The 16,273-nt window shown below is 41.0% G+C and overlaps 1 protein-coding gene across 1 annotated transcript in view; it reads right to left on the reverse strand.

Annotated features, from left to right (window-relative positions):
* Positions 1 to 16,273, reverse strand: part of LOC143526573 (uncharacterized) — a 28,443-nt gene that overhangs the window by 8,297 nt on the left and 3,873 nt on the right. The window contains exons 2-8 of the mRNA XM_077021046.1: positions 10,650 to 10,788; positions 9,429 to 10,560; positions 9,211 to 9,341; positions 8,968 to 9,134; positions 8,715 to 8,869; positions 6,822 to 6,901; positions 6,672 to 6,734 (exon numbers count right to left, since the gene is read on the reverse strand). Of these exons, the coding sequence (XP_076877161.1) occupies positions 6,672 to 6,734; positions 6,822 to 6,901; positions 8,715 to 8,869; positions 8,968 to 9,134; positions 9,211 to 9,341; positions 9,429 to 10,560; positions 10,650 to 10,788 (1,867 nt within the window). The remainder of the gene's footprint in view (positions 1 to 6,671; positions 6,735 to 6,821; positions 6,902 to 8,714; positions 8,870 to 8,967; positions 9,135 to 9,210; positions 9,342 to 9,428; positions 10,561 to 10,649; positions 10,789 to 16,273) is intronic.

Below are 16,273 nucleotides of genomic sequence, written 5' to 3' on the forward strand. Positions count from 1 at the left end.
TCTTCAACCTTTTCAGCCCTGGTGCGAATGTGATCCTCACACGTCCCTGGATTCACCAGTTACAACTACAGACACACTAGAAAAAAATCTTGATTCTTATTTTATGTCACCGTTAAACGGGTTGACGCGAACTTAATAGGCCCATCTATCTACCTATTTATCACAAGAGCTTGTGACTAGATCTGACAGTGTTCAACGCTGTAGCGAACGGCAGTAACTTTGTTTTACCGCAAAATATGAAAACGATTGACCATTAATAACCCAATTAAATCCACCCAATTAAAATGTACGATCTGGTAAATGTAGTGGTAAATGTACGATCTGGTAAATGTAGTGGTAAATGTACGCTCTTCTGACTTGTCCGCGGTGTAGCACTAGGTCCTGCTTCTCGTCCCGCTTAGCAGTAAATGAATAACATGAATGAAGAACGTTCGTATGATTGAAACGCTATTTGGCCTCTATGAATATGAAGGTTCTGGGCGGAAACTGCTGGCCACTGTCATTGAAATTGCCGATTTCGGAAGTGCTCTGTTTGCTTATTAAGTCAATATGATAATTAAAATATATACATATAATCTCCCGACCCCCCCCCCCCCCCCCCCCCCAAACAAAAAACTCATCGGATCTACACGATTCACGTAGGTCACCCTTTTCAACTTCAAAACGGCGAATTTCGCCGAAAGGTGACAGATTTTCATGCCTGAAGTGACAGGGTGATCTGTGTAAAGTTAGAGATTGATGGGGTGATGATGAATGTCATGAGTGCTTATGCTCCTCAGGTAGGTTGTGATGTGGAAGAGAAAGAAGAATTCTGTAGAAAGTTAGATGAAGTTGTTTTGCTGGTTCCTAAAGAAGAGAGAGTGGTTATTGGAGCAGATTTAAATGGACATGTTGGTTAAGGGAACAGTGGTGATGAGGTGGTGTTGGGTAGATATGGTGTTAAAGAAAGGAATACAGAAGGACAAATGGTGGTAGATTTTGCTAAAAGGATAAAGATGGCTGTAGTTAACACTTACTTTAAGAAAAAGGAAGAGCACAGGGTAACTTATAAGAGTGGGGGAAGATGCACACAGGTCGACTATATCCTCTGTAGGAGACGAAACCTGAAAGAGGTTAGTGATTGCAAGGTGTTACCAGGGGAGAGTGTAGCTAAACAGCATAGGATGGTGATATGTAGGATGGGTTTGGAGGTGAAGAAGAGGAAGAGAGTGAGAGCGGAACCTAAGATCAGGTGGTGGAAGTTAAAGGATGAGGACTGTGGTGTAAAATTCAGGGATGAGGTGAGGCAGGTACTGGGTAATGGTGGTGGTGTTCTGGATACCTGGGATGAGACTTCAAATGCAGCGAGGGATGTGGCTAGGAAGGTACTTGGTACTTGAAAGCGGTTGGCTAAAAAGAATTGGGATTTTCAGCGAGATGAACAAAGTAGACAGAGGTACAAGGAGATGTGTCATAAGGCAAAGAGAGCAGTGGCAGAAGCTAAAGAGAAGGTATATAGCAAGCTGTATGAGAAGTTGGACACTAAGGAAGGGGAAAAGGATCTGTACAGATTGGCCAGACAGAGAAACCGTGATGGGCAGGATGTGCAGCAGGTTAGGATGATAAAGGATAAAGATGGAAATGTGTTGTCTGGTGAGGAGCAGAGGTGTATAATCCAGGTTCAGAAAGTAAAAGTCCTCACCAGGATTTTGCTCAGGCTTCCTGGATTGTGTTGATTCCACTCATTTTACCTGGATCAGAAAATTTAGTAAGCTTGAGCAAAATCCTGGTAAGGACTTTTACTTTCTGAACCTGGATTATACACCTATAGTGAGGAGAGTGTCTTGGGAAGGTGGAAGGAGTATTTTGAGGAACTGATGAATCAAGAGAATGAAAGGGAAAGAAGGTTAGAAGAGGTAGAGGTTGTGAATCAGGAAGTGCCTCAGGTGAGCAAAGAGGAAGTAAGGGCTGCAATTCGGAGAATGAAGTGTGGTAAGGCAGTTGGACCGGATGATATTGCAGTGGAGGAATGGAAATGTTTGGGAGAGACAGCAGTGGAGTTTTTGACTGGGTTATTTAACAGAATTTTGGAAGGTCAGAAGATGCCTGAGGAGTGGAGACGAAGCATAATGGTGTCGATTTTCAAGAATAAGGGCGATGTTCAGAGCTGTAGTAATTACAGGGAAATAAAGTTGATCAGTCTCAGCCTGAAAATCTGGGAAAGAGTAGTGGAAGCTAGGCTTAGAGGAGAGGTAGAGATCTGTGAGCAGCAGTATGGTTTCATGCCAGCTAAGTGCACCACAGATGCTATTTGCTTTGAGAGTGTTAATGGAGAAGTATAGGGAAAGACAGAAGGAGTTACATTGTGTGTTTGTTGACTTAGAGAAAGCTTATGATAGAGTACCGAGACAGGAGCTGTGGTATTGTATGAGGAAGTCAGGAGTAGCAGAAAAGTATGTGAGGGTAGTGCAGGATATGTATGAGAACAGTGTGACAGCAGTGAGATGTGCGGTAGGAATGACAGACGGGTTTAAAGTTGGGGTAGGACTACATCAGGGATCAGCCCCGAGTCCCTTCCTGTTCGCAATTGTCATGGACAGACTGATGGACAAGGTTAGGCAGGAGTCCCCTTTGACTATGATGTTTGCTGATGACATTGTGATCTGTAGTGAGAGTAGGGAGCAGGTGGAGGTGAGCTTGGAAAGATGGAGATATGCTTTGGAGAGCAGGGGAATGAAAGTGAGCAGGAGTAAAACAGAGTACATGTGTGTGAATGAGAGGGCAGACAGTGGACAGGTCCAGTTACAAGGAGTTGATTTGGTGAAGGTTGAAGAGTTCACCTACTTAGGGTCGAGGGTACAGAGAGGTAAAGAAGAGAGTGCAGGCAGGGTGGTGTGGATGGCATAAAGTGTCTGGGGTGATCTGTGATAGAAGGGTGTCGGCTAGAATGAAAGGAAAGATCTATAGGACAGTAGTGAGACCTGCTATGTTGTATGGACTGGAGACAGTGGCACTGACAAAGAGACAGGTGAGGGAGATGGAGATGTTGAGATTCTCATTTGGAGTGACAAGGAAGGATAGGATCAGAAATGAGTTTATTATTAGAGGATCAGCACATGTAGCATGTTTTGGAGATAAAGATAGAGAAGCGAGATTGAGATGGTTTGGACATGTACAGAGGAGGGAGGAGAGGTATATTGGTAGGAGGGTCTTGAGGATGGAACTTCCAGGTAAGAGGAGGAGAGGTAGACCTAAGAGGAGGTTTATGGATGCAGTGGTAGAGGATATGAGAGTGGCTGGTGTCTCAGTGGAGGACACTCAGGACAGGGCCAGATGGAGGAGTTTGATCCGCTGTGGCGACCCCTAAATGGGAATTGCCGAAAGAAGAAGACATGAGTGGGGCCCAAAACAGCATTGGTAAGAACACCAGAGGAGCTAAGCACCAGCTACTGTTGGATAAACCACATTTCACTCTGTAAAACCACATACCAACCTGTACAATTCCTAGATTGACTACAAAAAGTGTATGAATGACAGCCACACATATGGATCCTAGAATAATTGAGGCTGTATAACATCAAGAAGGTTCTAAGAGCTTTCATTAAGACCTCAGTGGGGCTGTGGAAGACAACCCTACAGGCCAACTGCATGAGTGCCCATCAACTGTACGATTTACTGAGGTGATGACCTGCTGTTATGCAAAGGCCTGAACCCCCTCAGTAAAATTATCACCAGAGGCTAAGGACACCAGCCATGGAATGTAGCAACAATCAATCAACTGCCTCCTCTACAAGGATGAAATCAAGATATTGGCCAGAAGTGAGCAAGACACCAATTCAGCTCACCAGGATATACACTCATCTGCCACTTTATCAGGTACACCTGTCCAACTGCTCATGAACACAAATGTCAAATCAGCCAATCACATGGTAGCAACTCAATGCATTTAGGCATGTAGACATGGCCAAGATGATCTGCTGCAGTTCAAACCGAGCATCAGAATGGGAAAGAAAGGTGATTTAAGTGACTTTGAACGTGGCATGGTTGTTGGTGCCAGGCGTGCTGGCAGTATTTCAGAAACTGCTGATCTACTGGGATTTTCACACACAACCATCTCTAGGGTTTAGACCTGAGTATTGTTGCTGACCATGTCCATCCCTTTATGAACACAGTGTACGCATCTTCTGATGGCTACTTACAGCAGGATAACGTGCCATGTCATAAAGCGCGAATCATCTCAGACTGGTTTCTTAAACACGACAATGAGTTCACTATACTTGAATGGCCTCCACAGTCACCAGATCTCAATTCAATAAAGCACATTTGGGATGTGGTGGAATGGGAGAATCTCATCATGGATGTGCAGCAGACAAATCTGCAGCAACTGTCTGATGCCATCATTCCTATCCAAGGAATGTTTCCAGTACCTTGTTGAATATATGCCATGAAGGACTAAAGCAGTTCTGAAGGCAAAAGGGTCCAACCTAATGTACCTAATAAAGTGGCCGGTAAGTGTATAGCAACAGCATCAGAACGTCATTCGGACTAGATATTTGCAGTCGGACGGTTACAAGGAGAAGTAAGTTATCTAGAACAGAGGGGACTGTACTACTAGAAGGTAACAACCATGAATCATGAAAGGGAAAAACATGTTGATCTGGCCCATCAACACATACACTCAAGACACATCGGACACCCTGCAGGCATAGTCAGCTGACCAAAGGAGGAGATAGAAGCCAATGACATCAAGACAAAGAAACTCCTCACAATGCACGGAGGGTTTCATCCCAAATCCAGCACTCTGACACCATACACTAAGCAGAAGAAGGGGGACCAAGGAACAGTGAGAATCCAAGCCACCATCCAGGATGAAACATCAAAAGATCCAGGAGTACACCAGGAAGATGGCTCCACGTCATGAAATGATTAATGAGTACCTCAATAATTTGAATACCAGCAAATAATCTAAGTGGCCGATATGGTAAAATCCTACCAATGGCTGGAAAAGACTGGATTGAAAGACAGCAGACACACTACTCGTGTCAACACAGGAACAAGCTCTGAATACAAGATCAGTAGATCGGAACTACCACATCAGGCAGGATCCCAGATGCAGACTGTTACAAAGATGCCCTGATGATGATCCAGCATATTACAGCATGGTGCAAGATGCTAGCAGGCAGAGCTTACATGGAGTATCATAACCGAGAAGCAGGCATAGTATATAGATACCATCTATGCCATGTAAGTGCTGGACCTTCCAAGGAAAACATGGGGTAAAAAACATGGGGAAAACATGATCAAGTTAAGATCCTCTGGGACTAAAGGACAAAATAGTTACCCAACCTAGCACACAGCAGGGACTGACAGACAGCAGAAGAGAGCCACGGTGATGGATGTAGCAACCCCACGTGATACCATCAGGAACAAGGAACACAAACAGCCTGAAAAATACCAAGGGTTGACAAAATAGCTAGAGAAGTTGTGAAAGTTAAAGGCAACAGTAGTTCTTGTGGTAAATGGAACACTAGAGGCTATGACCTCCAAACTGGGTGTGAGTGGCTTCCGCAGATCCCAGGAATAACATCAAAGATCTCCATCCAGAAGAGTGGGAGCTGCTAAGATACTGCACAGAAACCTCAAGCACCCAGAATGAAATACACCTTTCAAATGTATACAGAGCTGTTATTAACCTTGGAGACAGAAATCCAATGATGCCCCCTCCATGGCAGGAAGTCCATCTATTCTGATGCCACACACACTGAGCAATTGGCTGTCTCCAATAAGGCTGTGTCTAGGCCTTAATATGTATTCTTTGTTTCTTTGTAGTAATAGTAATTATTACAATAATAACACTCATACAGAAATACAATAACGTAATGCATGTCTAAATAGATTTATTTCTTGTACATAAGTATACAAGGAATATTATTGGGTAACTTTTCATTGCCTATCTGAATGCACAACAGAGGTGGCCATCGATCAGGTAAACATATGCCTAAGGCCTGAGTGTAGATACAATTTGAGGGAAGAAAATAGGTTTATTTGATAAAGACAGTTTCAATTTCCTCATTGCTAACTCCCTGCAGTGTGTATTACACTAACACAGTGCAGATGCACTGTGGCATGTGCTTCGTGCATTAACTTTGTGTAAATGCATTCGTGTAGACCAGCATTTACCTGATCTGTGGTCAGTAACAGGATGTTCATACAATAGATCCTTTAGTTAAGCATATACCTTCAGTGTTATCAGGGGGCCATCATTTACATATTGCACAAATCTTCATTAAGTGGAGCAATGAGCTGCATCATCTAACAATCAGTAGGTGTCAAACAAGGCTTTTTTTGGGCAGAGGCACAGGCTAAAATGCTTTGAGCCACAGGACCATCCATTATATATAAATAAAATAAAACAATGGTAAGTCAAATTAGAATGACCAGAACAGAAAGTAAATCACGCCTATGTTATCCAATATCAGCTGAAACAGCTGAACATAACTTCTGAAATCTAAATATAAAACTGAAAATGATTAACAGACTTATCAATTTAACTAAACATTTAAATGCACATTTTACAAAAAGCAGAATGTCAAACAATTAACAAAACAGAAGCTCAGATAATCAAAAACTGAGCACTTGGGTCCACATGTCTTCATTGTATATTGAGTAGTGTCATCATCTGTTTTGAGAGCAACAAGCGATAAGATATTTTTCCCATTCCAGTGCCTGTTTTTTTGATTGCGTTTGGGCATGACCTGCAAGACAAATACCACAATGAACTTTACTGGAATGCACTGCGAAAGACTGATGCCCTCTAGTGACGAGTAAAAACGTGTACCCACTTCTTTTCAGTGCCATGTTCATGTGGTTATGCTTCGCATGTCCATTTTGAGCCAGTCTCAGAGACAGAGAAGCACCTCTCCTGTTGTGAATAAGCAACAAGACAATTACCAAATCCAATATTCTGTTAGAATAAATGTAAATTAGTTCTGCAATCCAGAACGTTCATGTCTGTTGGGGGAAAACATGTTTTGCTTGTGTGTGAATGAGGCTGAAGTATGTATGAAGCAGAGGTACTTCAGATGATACAGTACAGTTATGTTCATGAATGAATAACACATCAAACAACCACTTGGCTGCAGTTTCACAGCCTGTTAAATAGTTCAGATGTAGCATGAGTTTGTTGAGAGCCATAAAAAGGCAGCACTTTACCACATATAGTAAACTGCTACTAGATGGACAAATTACAAAATAAAATCTTTGTATGCAGTTTGTCAACAAGCAAATCAGTTTAGATATCCTTTACGATCCTAATACTCCACATTCATTCAGCTTGTAAAGTTAAGGTATTCTCTAAAGACGAGAAGTAACAACTACTGGCCAATCCTCATAACTAAACTAAATTTACATTGACAATCAGAGCAATCGTGTCCTATATGCTCACTATGCATGCTCACTACACACTTTTTTCAAAGGTCTAGGTATGCAAGTGTGCGTGGGAAAGTACACATAGTGACTTAATAGTGCTTGCGTGTGTAACACTTAATAATCTTGTGTGTTTAACACGCAGTCAGCCAAGTTCTATCATACAACCAATATAGCTACAATCCCTCAGGTACACTATATTGCCAAAAGTATTCGTTCACCCTTCCACGTTTTCGGAATCAGGTGTTCCAATCACTTCCATGGCCACAGGTGTAGAAAACATTTACAAACATTTGTGAAAGAATGGGTCGCTCTCAGGAGCTCAGTGAATTCCAGCGGGGAACAGTGATAGGAGGCCAGCAACTCAGCCACGCAGTGGTAGGCTGACCGAGCACGCTGAAGCGCGTAGTACAAAGAGGTCGCCAACTTTCTGCAGAGTCAATCACTACAGACATCCAAACTTCATGTGGCCTTCAGATTAGCTCAAGAACAGTGTACGGAGAGCTTCATTGAATGGGTTTCCATGGTTGAGCAGCTGCATCCAAGCCATACATCACCAAGTGCAATGCAAAGCATGGGATGCAGTGGTGTAAAGCACGCCGCCACTGGACTCTAGAGCAGTGGAGGTGCGTTCTCTGGAGTGACGAATCAAGCTTCTCCATCTGGCAATCTGATGGACAACTCTGGGTTTGGTGGTTGCCAGGAGAACAGTACTTGTCTGACTGCATTGTGTCAAGTGTAACGTTTGGTGGAGGGGGATTATGGTGTGAGGTTGTTTTTCAGAAGCTGCTCCCAACTTTGTGGGAACAGTTTGGAGTTGGCCCCTTCCACTTCCAACATGAAGAGCAAGGTCCATAAAGACATGGATGGCAGAGTCTGGTGTGGATGAACTTGACTGGCCTGCACAAAGTCCTGACCTCAACCTGATAGTCTCCCCTCTAATTTATCCCAAAGGCGTTCTGAGAACCAGGCCTTCTCATCCAACATCAGTATGTGACCTCACAAATGCGCTTTTGGAAGAATTGTCAAAAATACCCATAAACGCCCTTCGCAGTTCTAGCTGCAAAGGGTGAACCAACATCATGTTGAACCCTATGGATTAAGAATGGGATGTCACTTAAGCTCATATGTGAGTCAAGGAAGGTGAGCGAATACTTTTGGAAATATAGTATTTCCTGTAAATGTTTTCACTTTCCTGATTTATACAGTATTGTCAACTTCAATGTCTTTTCACAATACATAAAACTCTTTCGTTGGTGCTTCTATGAAATTTCAATTAGAACTGTATTTATATCTGTAATCCAATGTACCTCATGGCCCCAATCTTCCCTTTCTCCATGAAGAGCTCCACCATAACCTTAGAGTCCTCTGGGTAGAGCCTGGCATAAAGCATTCTGTTGTTCACTTTGTCTTTGAACCAACTGAGAGCATCAGTAGACCAGCTCTCTCCATTCACTGGGTTTACCTAGTAAGGTACAAACATCAAATTCATATTAAAAGCATAAACACAATTTTGACAAATATGAGTAGGCTTATTCTTATAGGAACATGTATGACACATACATTGGCCAGAGAGACATGCAAAGCTTGGACTGGTATTTTAGCGACTTCTTTACAAAATTCCTTGACGTTCCAAAGAGAAAGGCAAGCTGAATCCCCATAGTCAATTCTCCTGACCTCCACTTCAATATTTTTGATGGACTCCAGTCTGCTGTGTAAGTGATGATTACCTGTTTAAAATATTTTTAAAAATAGATTAATTTGTAGACTTTAACAGTTAAATTTTCGCCATGCTTCAAATCTCACCTTTGTTTATTCCGCAAATCTTTGCTACTTGGGCACGACACCATAACTTCTCTTCGGGAAACCATCCCATTACATAAGTGCCAAGATCTGGGATGATGTTCTTCTCAGCATAGGACTCGCACCTTTTCCTTCTGTTTTAATGTTCACAGAACAAAGTTCAATATTATCAACATTATGAAAAAAAGCTACACAAAAGAATAAGACTAACTGCTACTTACGCCACGATTTCAGACAGTTCCTGTAGGTTGGTGTCTTGATGTTGTATGTAGAAATTGCTAGGGGTGATCACATGGGTGGCAATAACAGGCATCTCTTCAAATTTCTTAATCTGAAATTCAGGAATTCTTACTAAGGCCTCATCCCCATCCACTGACCTATTCATCAGTTTGTCAGGGCCACATTGGCCCATCCCTTCTTCCGACGCCACAGTTACATTTTTTGAAGGACAGATGCTTAGACTGAAGGCATCCAAAACCTTAGAGTCATTACAGTTAGCCAAAGCCAAGCTTTCATCAGACATCAACTCCGGCGTGAAGTTTCTCAACTCTATGGAAATATCCCCAATATCCCACAGCTCAGAGGGTGTAGCAATCATACAACTGTAGGTCACAGATCCTGCACGGTTGTTTTTTAATTTGAAGATGGGCCTACAAGCGTCCATTTCAGAGGATAACCGCCTCTTCCGTGCATTCTGTGATGTATTCCGGTCAGCCATACTTGGTTCGGTTTTGCTGTTCTGCTGTTGCACTAACGTTGAAGGCCTGTCCACAGCACAAGATAGACTGAGCTCAGGCCCTTGTTCTGCCTTTCGGTTTGTTCTCAGAAAATGCATGAGCTGAGAGGAAGTTTGTTTCTGATGTTGAACTTCAAGGTCATTTCCAAACTGTTGATCAAAGAGGAGGGTGGTCACATTCTGAGTTCTCATGTCAGAAAAGATTTCTTTGGGGACGAAGGGATTTGCATAATTTCTCTGAATTTGAGCTTTGGCTGCAATAGTGTTCTTTTGCAAGTTGTTATTGACATCTTCCATTTCTCTGCCTTTGGACTCATCTTGGCTAAAGGACTCCACTTCTGTATCACAAACAGGCGAGGTTTTACCAGGTGATTCATCCTTTTCTGTTTCAAGTGACAAAATTATTTGCTGGAGGGAAATTTTTGCTGCCACTATTTGCACAGATTTGGTAATTGATCTTGCCAGAATGACATTGTGTAGCATGGGCCCAAATTTAAAAACCTGTGGAACAAATGCTCCTGGATCACATTTTTTGACATAGTTCAACTGCAACCTATTGTGTGGTGACAGTCCTTCACTTTGTTTCAAATTAGTCTTCAAGCAATGAAGATCTGGGCCTAATGAATAAAAGAGAAGAGTGTTTAATCCTGTAAACCTCCACATCACTTCACATAACAAGAATACAAGGAAAAGACTGACTAGATACCTGATTTTAGGTCCTCAAACACAGCCATTAGTTCCTGGATCATGTTACATTTGGAATCTAAAGTCTTCAGCAGATTGTTACCATCTTGTGAATGACTCGAATACGGGGATCTCAGAAACTGTTCAACATCTTCAACAGTCTGCAAAATTAACATTTTTCAGCAGTCAGCAAAATTGGTAGTCTGCTTTTATTTACAATTAACTGAGCAAATTAAAATAACCACGAGGCATATGAGGCAAATGTCACACCTTAAGCACAGGTAGGTTTCATGGGTACCTGTGTGACAGGTTTTTGTAAGTACTTTTCCATCATAGTATGCTGAACATACTGATACTTTTTTATATATATTTAAATATATTTCAGTAAGCTTGTGGTAATTTTAGTAATTTGTACTCATTATTTTTCATTGAGTCAATTTTTATAGCATAATAAGTTGAGGTATATTCAGTTAAGTTACTTAATACTTACATAACCAAAATATGTAGAGTGAGAGAGGAGTGAAGTGGATGGCACAAGGTAGCAAACAAATTTGATCAGACAGAAACTGATCTGTAATGATCACATCCCACATGATGTACTGAAAAAGCTGATTGTGGATGATCTCAGAACCAATACAGCAATGAATTTACTTTCTAACTGTACTTTTATTGCCCACAAGTGGATAGAGAGTGCTGTAATAAGACGTTCTGCCCAGATCATAGCCCCAGCTGGAGGTGCCAGAGAGCTGGGTCAGCTGTGTTCTTAAACTTCTCCAATACTTTAAACACCATGCAACCTGCACTGCTGGTGGACGATAGGAGACACGGACTGCTGCAGAGGACATGATGATGAGGGAGTTTTTCCTTGCCACTGTCGCCTTTGGCTTGCTCACTGGGGGCTAGGACTCGGCACTTGTAAAGCTGCTTTGTGACAACAACTGTTGTAAAAAGCGCTATATAAATAAAATTTGATTGATTGATTGATAGATAAATCCATTATAATGGGATGTACAAGTGCATCAAAAAAAAAATTGAATATCATCAAAAAGTTTATTTATTTCAGTAATTCAATACAAAATGTTATACACATATATTATATAGATTCATGACAAACAAATTTTAAGTGTTTATTTCTCCTAATGTTGATGATTATGGCTTACAGCCAATGAAAACCCAAAAGTCAATATCTCAGAAAATTTTAATATAATATTCTATATTATACAACTGAATAAATATTTAACGTTTATATATATTTCAGTTTATTATTTAACTGAATATATATATACATAATTAAAAAATATTTTAATTCTGAAATGTTGGCCTACTGAAAAGTATGTACAGTAAATGCACTTAATAATTGGTTGATGTTCCTTTTGCATGAATTACTGCATCAATGTGACGGGGCATGGGGGCGATCAGCCTGTGGCACTGCTGAGTATGGAACCTGGGTATGGAAGCCCAGGTTGGTTTGATAGCACCTTCAGCCAGTATGCATTGCAGGGTTTGGTGTCTCATCTTCCTCTTGACAAGTTCAGGAGAGTTTGCTGGCCAATCAAGCACAGTGATCCTGTTGTTATTAAACCAGGTATTGGTCAGCTGCATTGTTAAATTCAGTTATGCTCCCTCTAAGAATAATTTAAATCTGAAACTAGGACTGCTAAATATTAGATCCCTGTCATCCAAATCATTACTTTATGTTAATGAAATGATTACCGATCATAATCTATGCGTTTTGCTTGACGGAAACCTGGACCTAGCCAGACGACTATATGGCCCTAAATGAAGCTTCTCCCTCTGGCTATAGATATGTCCATAACCCCCGTCCAAATGGTCGAGGAGGTGGTGTCGCCACCATATATGATTCCAATATAGTAGTTTCTCAAAAATCCGGCCTCAAGTTTAATTCTTTTGAACATCTCATCCTCACAGTTTCAAATTTAGCAACAAACAAAGCAGTCGTTTATCTTAATTACTATTTACCACCCCCTGGTTCATATTCTGAGTTCTTGCAGGAGTTTTCAGACTCCCTGTCTCATGTAGTGCTATCAGCCGATAAGGTGATTATAGTTGGTGATTTTAACATCCATTTTGAAAATCTATGTGACTCTTTTAGCATAAATTTTACTGAGCACGTCAAGACTTCTCTTCGTTCAGCTTTAGACAAGGTTCCGCCATTACAATACAAGAGAGCCACTGAGAGAAGAATAGCGCCTTGGTACAATAAGCACAAGCATAGAGTTAAACGAGCTGCGCGATTCCTGGAGCGCAAATGGAGGAATTCTAAGTTAGAAGTGTATAGAGTATCATGGAAAAGCAGCCTTATTGAATATAAGCATGCCCTCCATATGGAAAAATCATCATACTTATCGGCTTTAATAGAAAAACATAAAACCACTTCAGTTTTAAAACCTATTTAAAACTGTTTCTAGCCTAACGAGGAGTCATGAACAAATCAATTCAGTAATCCCACTAGAGTGCAGCAGTAACAATTTTATGACATTCTTTAATGGTAAGATTGATAAAATTAGGGGAAAAAGTAGTTATGCTATCTCAGAGCCTGTCAACATGCCAATGTACCTTGACAGCTGTCTGGTCAGCTCTGATGCCCTTTTAGAGTTCTTCTCCCTGATTGGTCGTGAGGAGCTTATTTCATTGGTAGAATCTGCTAAGCACTCCACATGCATATTAGATGCCGTACCAACCCATCTACTTAAAGAATTACTGCATAGCAATGTAGAACCGTTGCTTACTATAATAAATTATTCTCTGAGCCTGTGTTACATTCCCAACTTCATTTAAACTTGCAGTCACCAAGCAGCTCATATAAAAACCTGGTCTTAATCCCCAGGAACTGTCAAACTCTAGGCCAATCTCTAATCTGTCGTTCATATCCAAAATTTTAGAGAAAGTAGTTTCTTCGCAACTCTCTTCTTTCTTACAGACAGAACATGTCTGAGTTATTTCAGCCTGGAATTAGACCCCATCACAGCACTGAAACTGTACTGGCTAAAGTACTGAACGATCTCTTAATTTCCTCTGATAAAGGACACGTTTCTTTTCTCATACTGCATTTGATACCATTGATCATAATATTCTACTAAATAGGCTGGAGACACTCATTGGCATAAGAGGTCAAGCACTCTCCTGGTTCAGGTCCTACCTGACAGATCATTACCAATTTGTACTAGTAAATAACGAACGCTCAGAGCATTCTAAGGTAAAATATAGCGTCCCACAAGGATCTGTACTGGGCCCAATATTATTCTCATTATATATGCTACCACTGGGCACTATCATTAGTAGGCATGGTATTAACTTCCAATGCTACACAGATGATACTCAGTTGTATATATCTTCCAATTCGGATGATATCACCACTATTCTCAAAATTGAGAACTGCATCCAGGAAATTAAAAACTGGATGGCGTCTAATTTTCTTCAACTAAATTCCAATAAGACTGAGGTGCTGATTCTTGGGCCCAAAGCTGCTAGAAGCAATTGGGCTGATATTCCCCTTACCCTGGATGGTTTTTCAGTAACACCTAAATCTACCGCAAAAAGCTTAGGTGTCACTATTGATTCGGATCTTTCATTTGACACACATATACGCAATGTCACTAAGGCTGCCTTTTTCCATTTACGTAATATTGCCAAGCTGAGACACTTACTTTCGTTAGCTGATGCAGACAGAGAAGCTGGTCATGCTTTGGTCTAGTCAAGATTGGACTACTGTAATGGTCTTATAATTGGGTGCTCTAAACAGTCCATAAAGAAGCTACAACTTGTACAAAATGCTGCAGCTAGAGTCCTAACTAAGGCTAGGAAATTCGATCATATTAGTCCCACTCTCACAGCATTACACTGGCTTCCGATTAAATATTGAATTGAATTTAAAATTCTTCTGTTGACCTATAAGGCATTAAATGGTCTTGCCCCACAATATCTGAATGAACTCATTGCTAACTACAACCTATCTCGCCCTTTGTGCTCCCAAAATGCTGGATTTCTCTTAGTTCCAAAAATTTGTAAGACTACAGCCGAAGGCAGAGCTTTCTCCTTTAAAGCCCCTCAATTATAGAATAGCCTTCCAGCTCTAATCCGAGATTCTGACATAGTTCCAATCTTTAAATCTAGACTTAAGACTCATCTATTTAATCAAGCCTTCAGTTAATATTCCCCTTGTAAGGTGTAGGGGCTCGGGGGCCCCCAGACATTGAGACTTCTGGGAATCTGAGATGTTGATGCTGTCATCCAGCTGTGTCATGACATCACTCTAGTTGTGACAATGTCTTGGCTGGAAAGCAATGTCTCATTGATTTAAACATACATAGCTCATGTGCCAGTGATTATCATGTGGCTCCGGCAGGCTAATCTATAGCAGCATAACTAAAGGAAGGGGTTCAGAGGTGACCACAGTCATTTAGTCTATCTTTTTGCATGCTTCTACATAAGACAATTGCATGCAAGCACTTTGCAAGCACCTAGGATATAGTCTGGTTTGCCGGTGGATGTACTGATGCCGGGGTTGCATGTGCCATTGCCGCAAGAGGATGTGCAGATGCTAGCACATCTACCTGAGGCTCACCTGCACTGAAGGGACTGTGACTACTTGGCCGGGGAACTAGAACCATAACTCTAACTATAGAACCACCTTTTGACCACAAATATGGACTTGTGCTAACAGGCCGCCCAATGGAGGATGGGTTCCCTTTTGAGTCTTGGTCCTCACGAGGTTTCTTCCTAATCTCCATCATCATAGGGAGTTTTCTAGTAATGTATTTATAGATTTTTTTGATAATAAAATAGAGAATATTAGACAAAATATAAAACCTTTTATTAGTAATACAACTGGTATGTCATCTGGTTTGGTTGACATCGATTTAAATCGCATACTGGGAGAAAAACTTGATGCTTTTCATCCACTCCCACAATCAGAATTAGAGAAAATAATTTCTTCCTTAAATTGTGCTACCTGCACACTAGACTCGGTTCCATCAAAGTTATTAAAAGAGGTATTACCAGCGGTAACTGAACCTCTTCTAACTATAGTTAACTCATCCATTACAATAGGTCACATGCCCAAATCATGTAAATTAGCAGTTATTAAACCTCTGATTAAGAAACCAAATCTTGATCCTACTGTACTATCTAATTATAGACCCATTTCAAACACATCATTTATATCTAAGATCATAGAAAAAGCTGTTGCCCAGCAATTATGCCTATATCTGCATAGGCATCACATATTTGAAAAGTTCCAATCTGGTTTTAGGCCCCATCACAGTACTGAAACAGCATTAGTTAAAGTAACAAATGACCTCCTCCTTGCTTCAGATCAAGGTTATGTATCGCTGTTAGTGCTTCTTGATCTTAGTGCAGCTTTCGACACAATTGATCATAGGATCTTGCTAGAAAGGTTAGAACGCTGGGTTGGAGTCTCTGGCACAGCCCTTTCATGGTTTCATTCTTACTTAACAAATCGCTATCAGTTTGTAGAGCTCAATAATATTCCATCCAAACGTACAAAAGTTAAATATGGGATCCCGCAAGGCTCCATTCTAGGACCACTATTATTTACATTATATATGCTACCATTGGGCACAGTTATAAACAAACATGGTGTCAATTTTCACTGCTATGCAGATG

Source organism: Brachyhypopomus gauderio, chromosome 11 (genome assembly GCF_052324685.1).
Source record: "Brachyhypopomus gauderio isolate BG-103 chromosome 11, BGAUD_0.2, whole genome shotgun sequence".
NCBI lineage: Eukaryota > Metazoa > Chordata > Actinopteri > Gymnotiformes > Hypopomidae > Brachyhypopomus > Brachyhypopomus gauderio.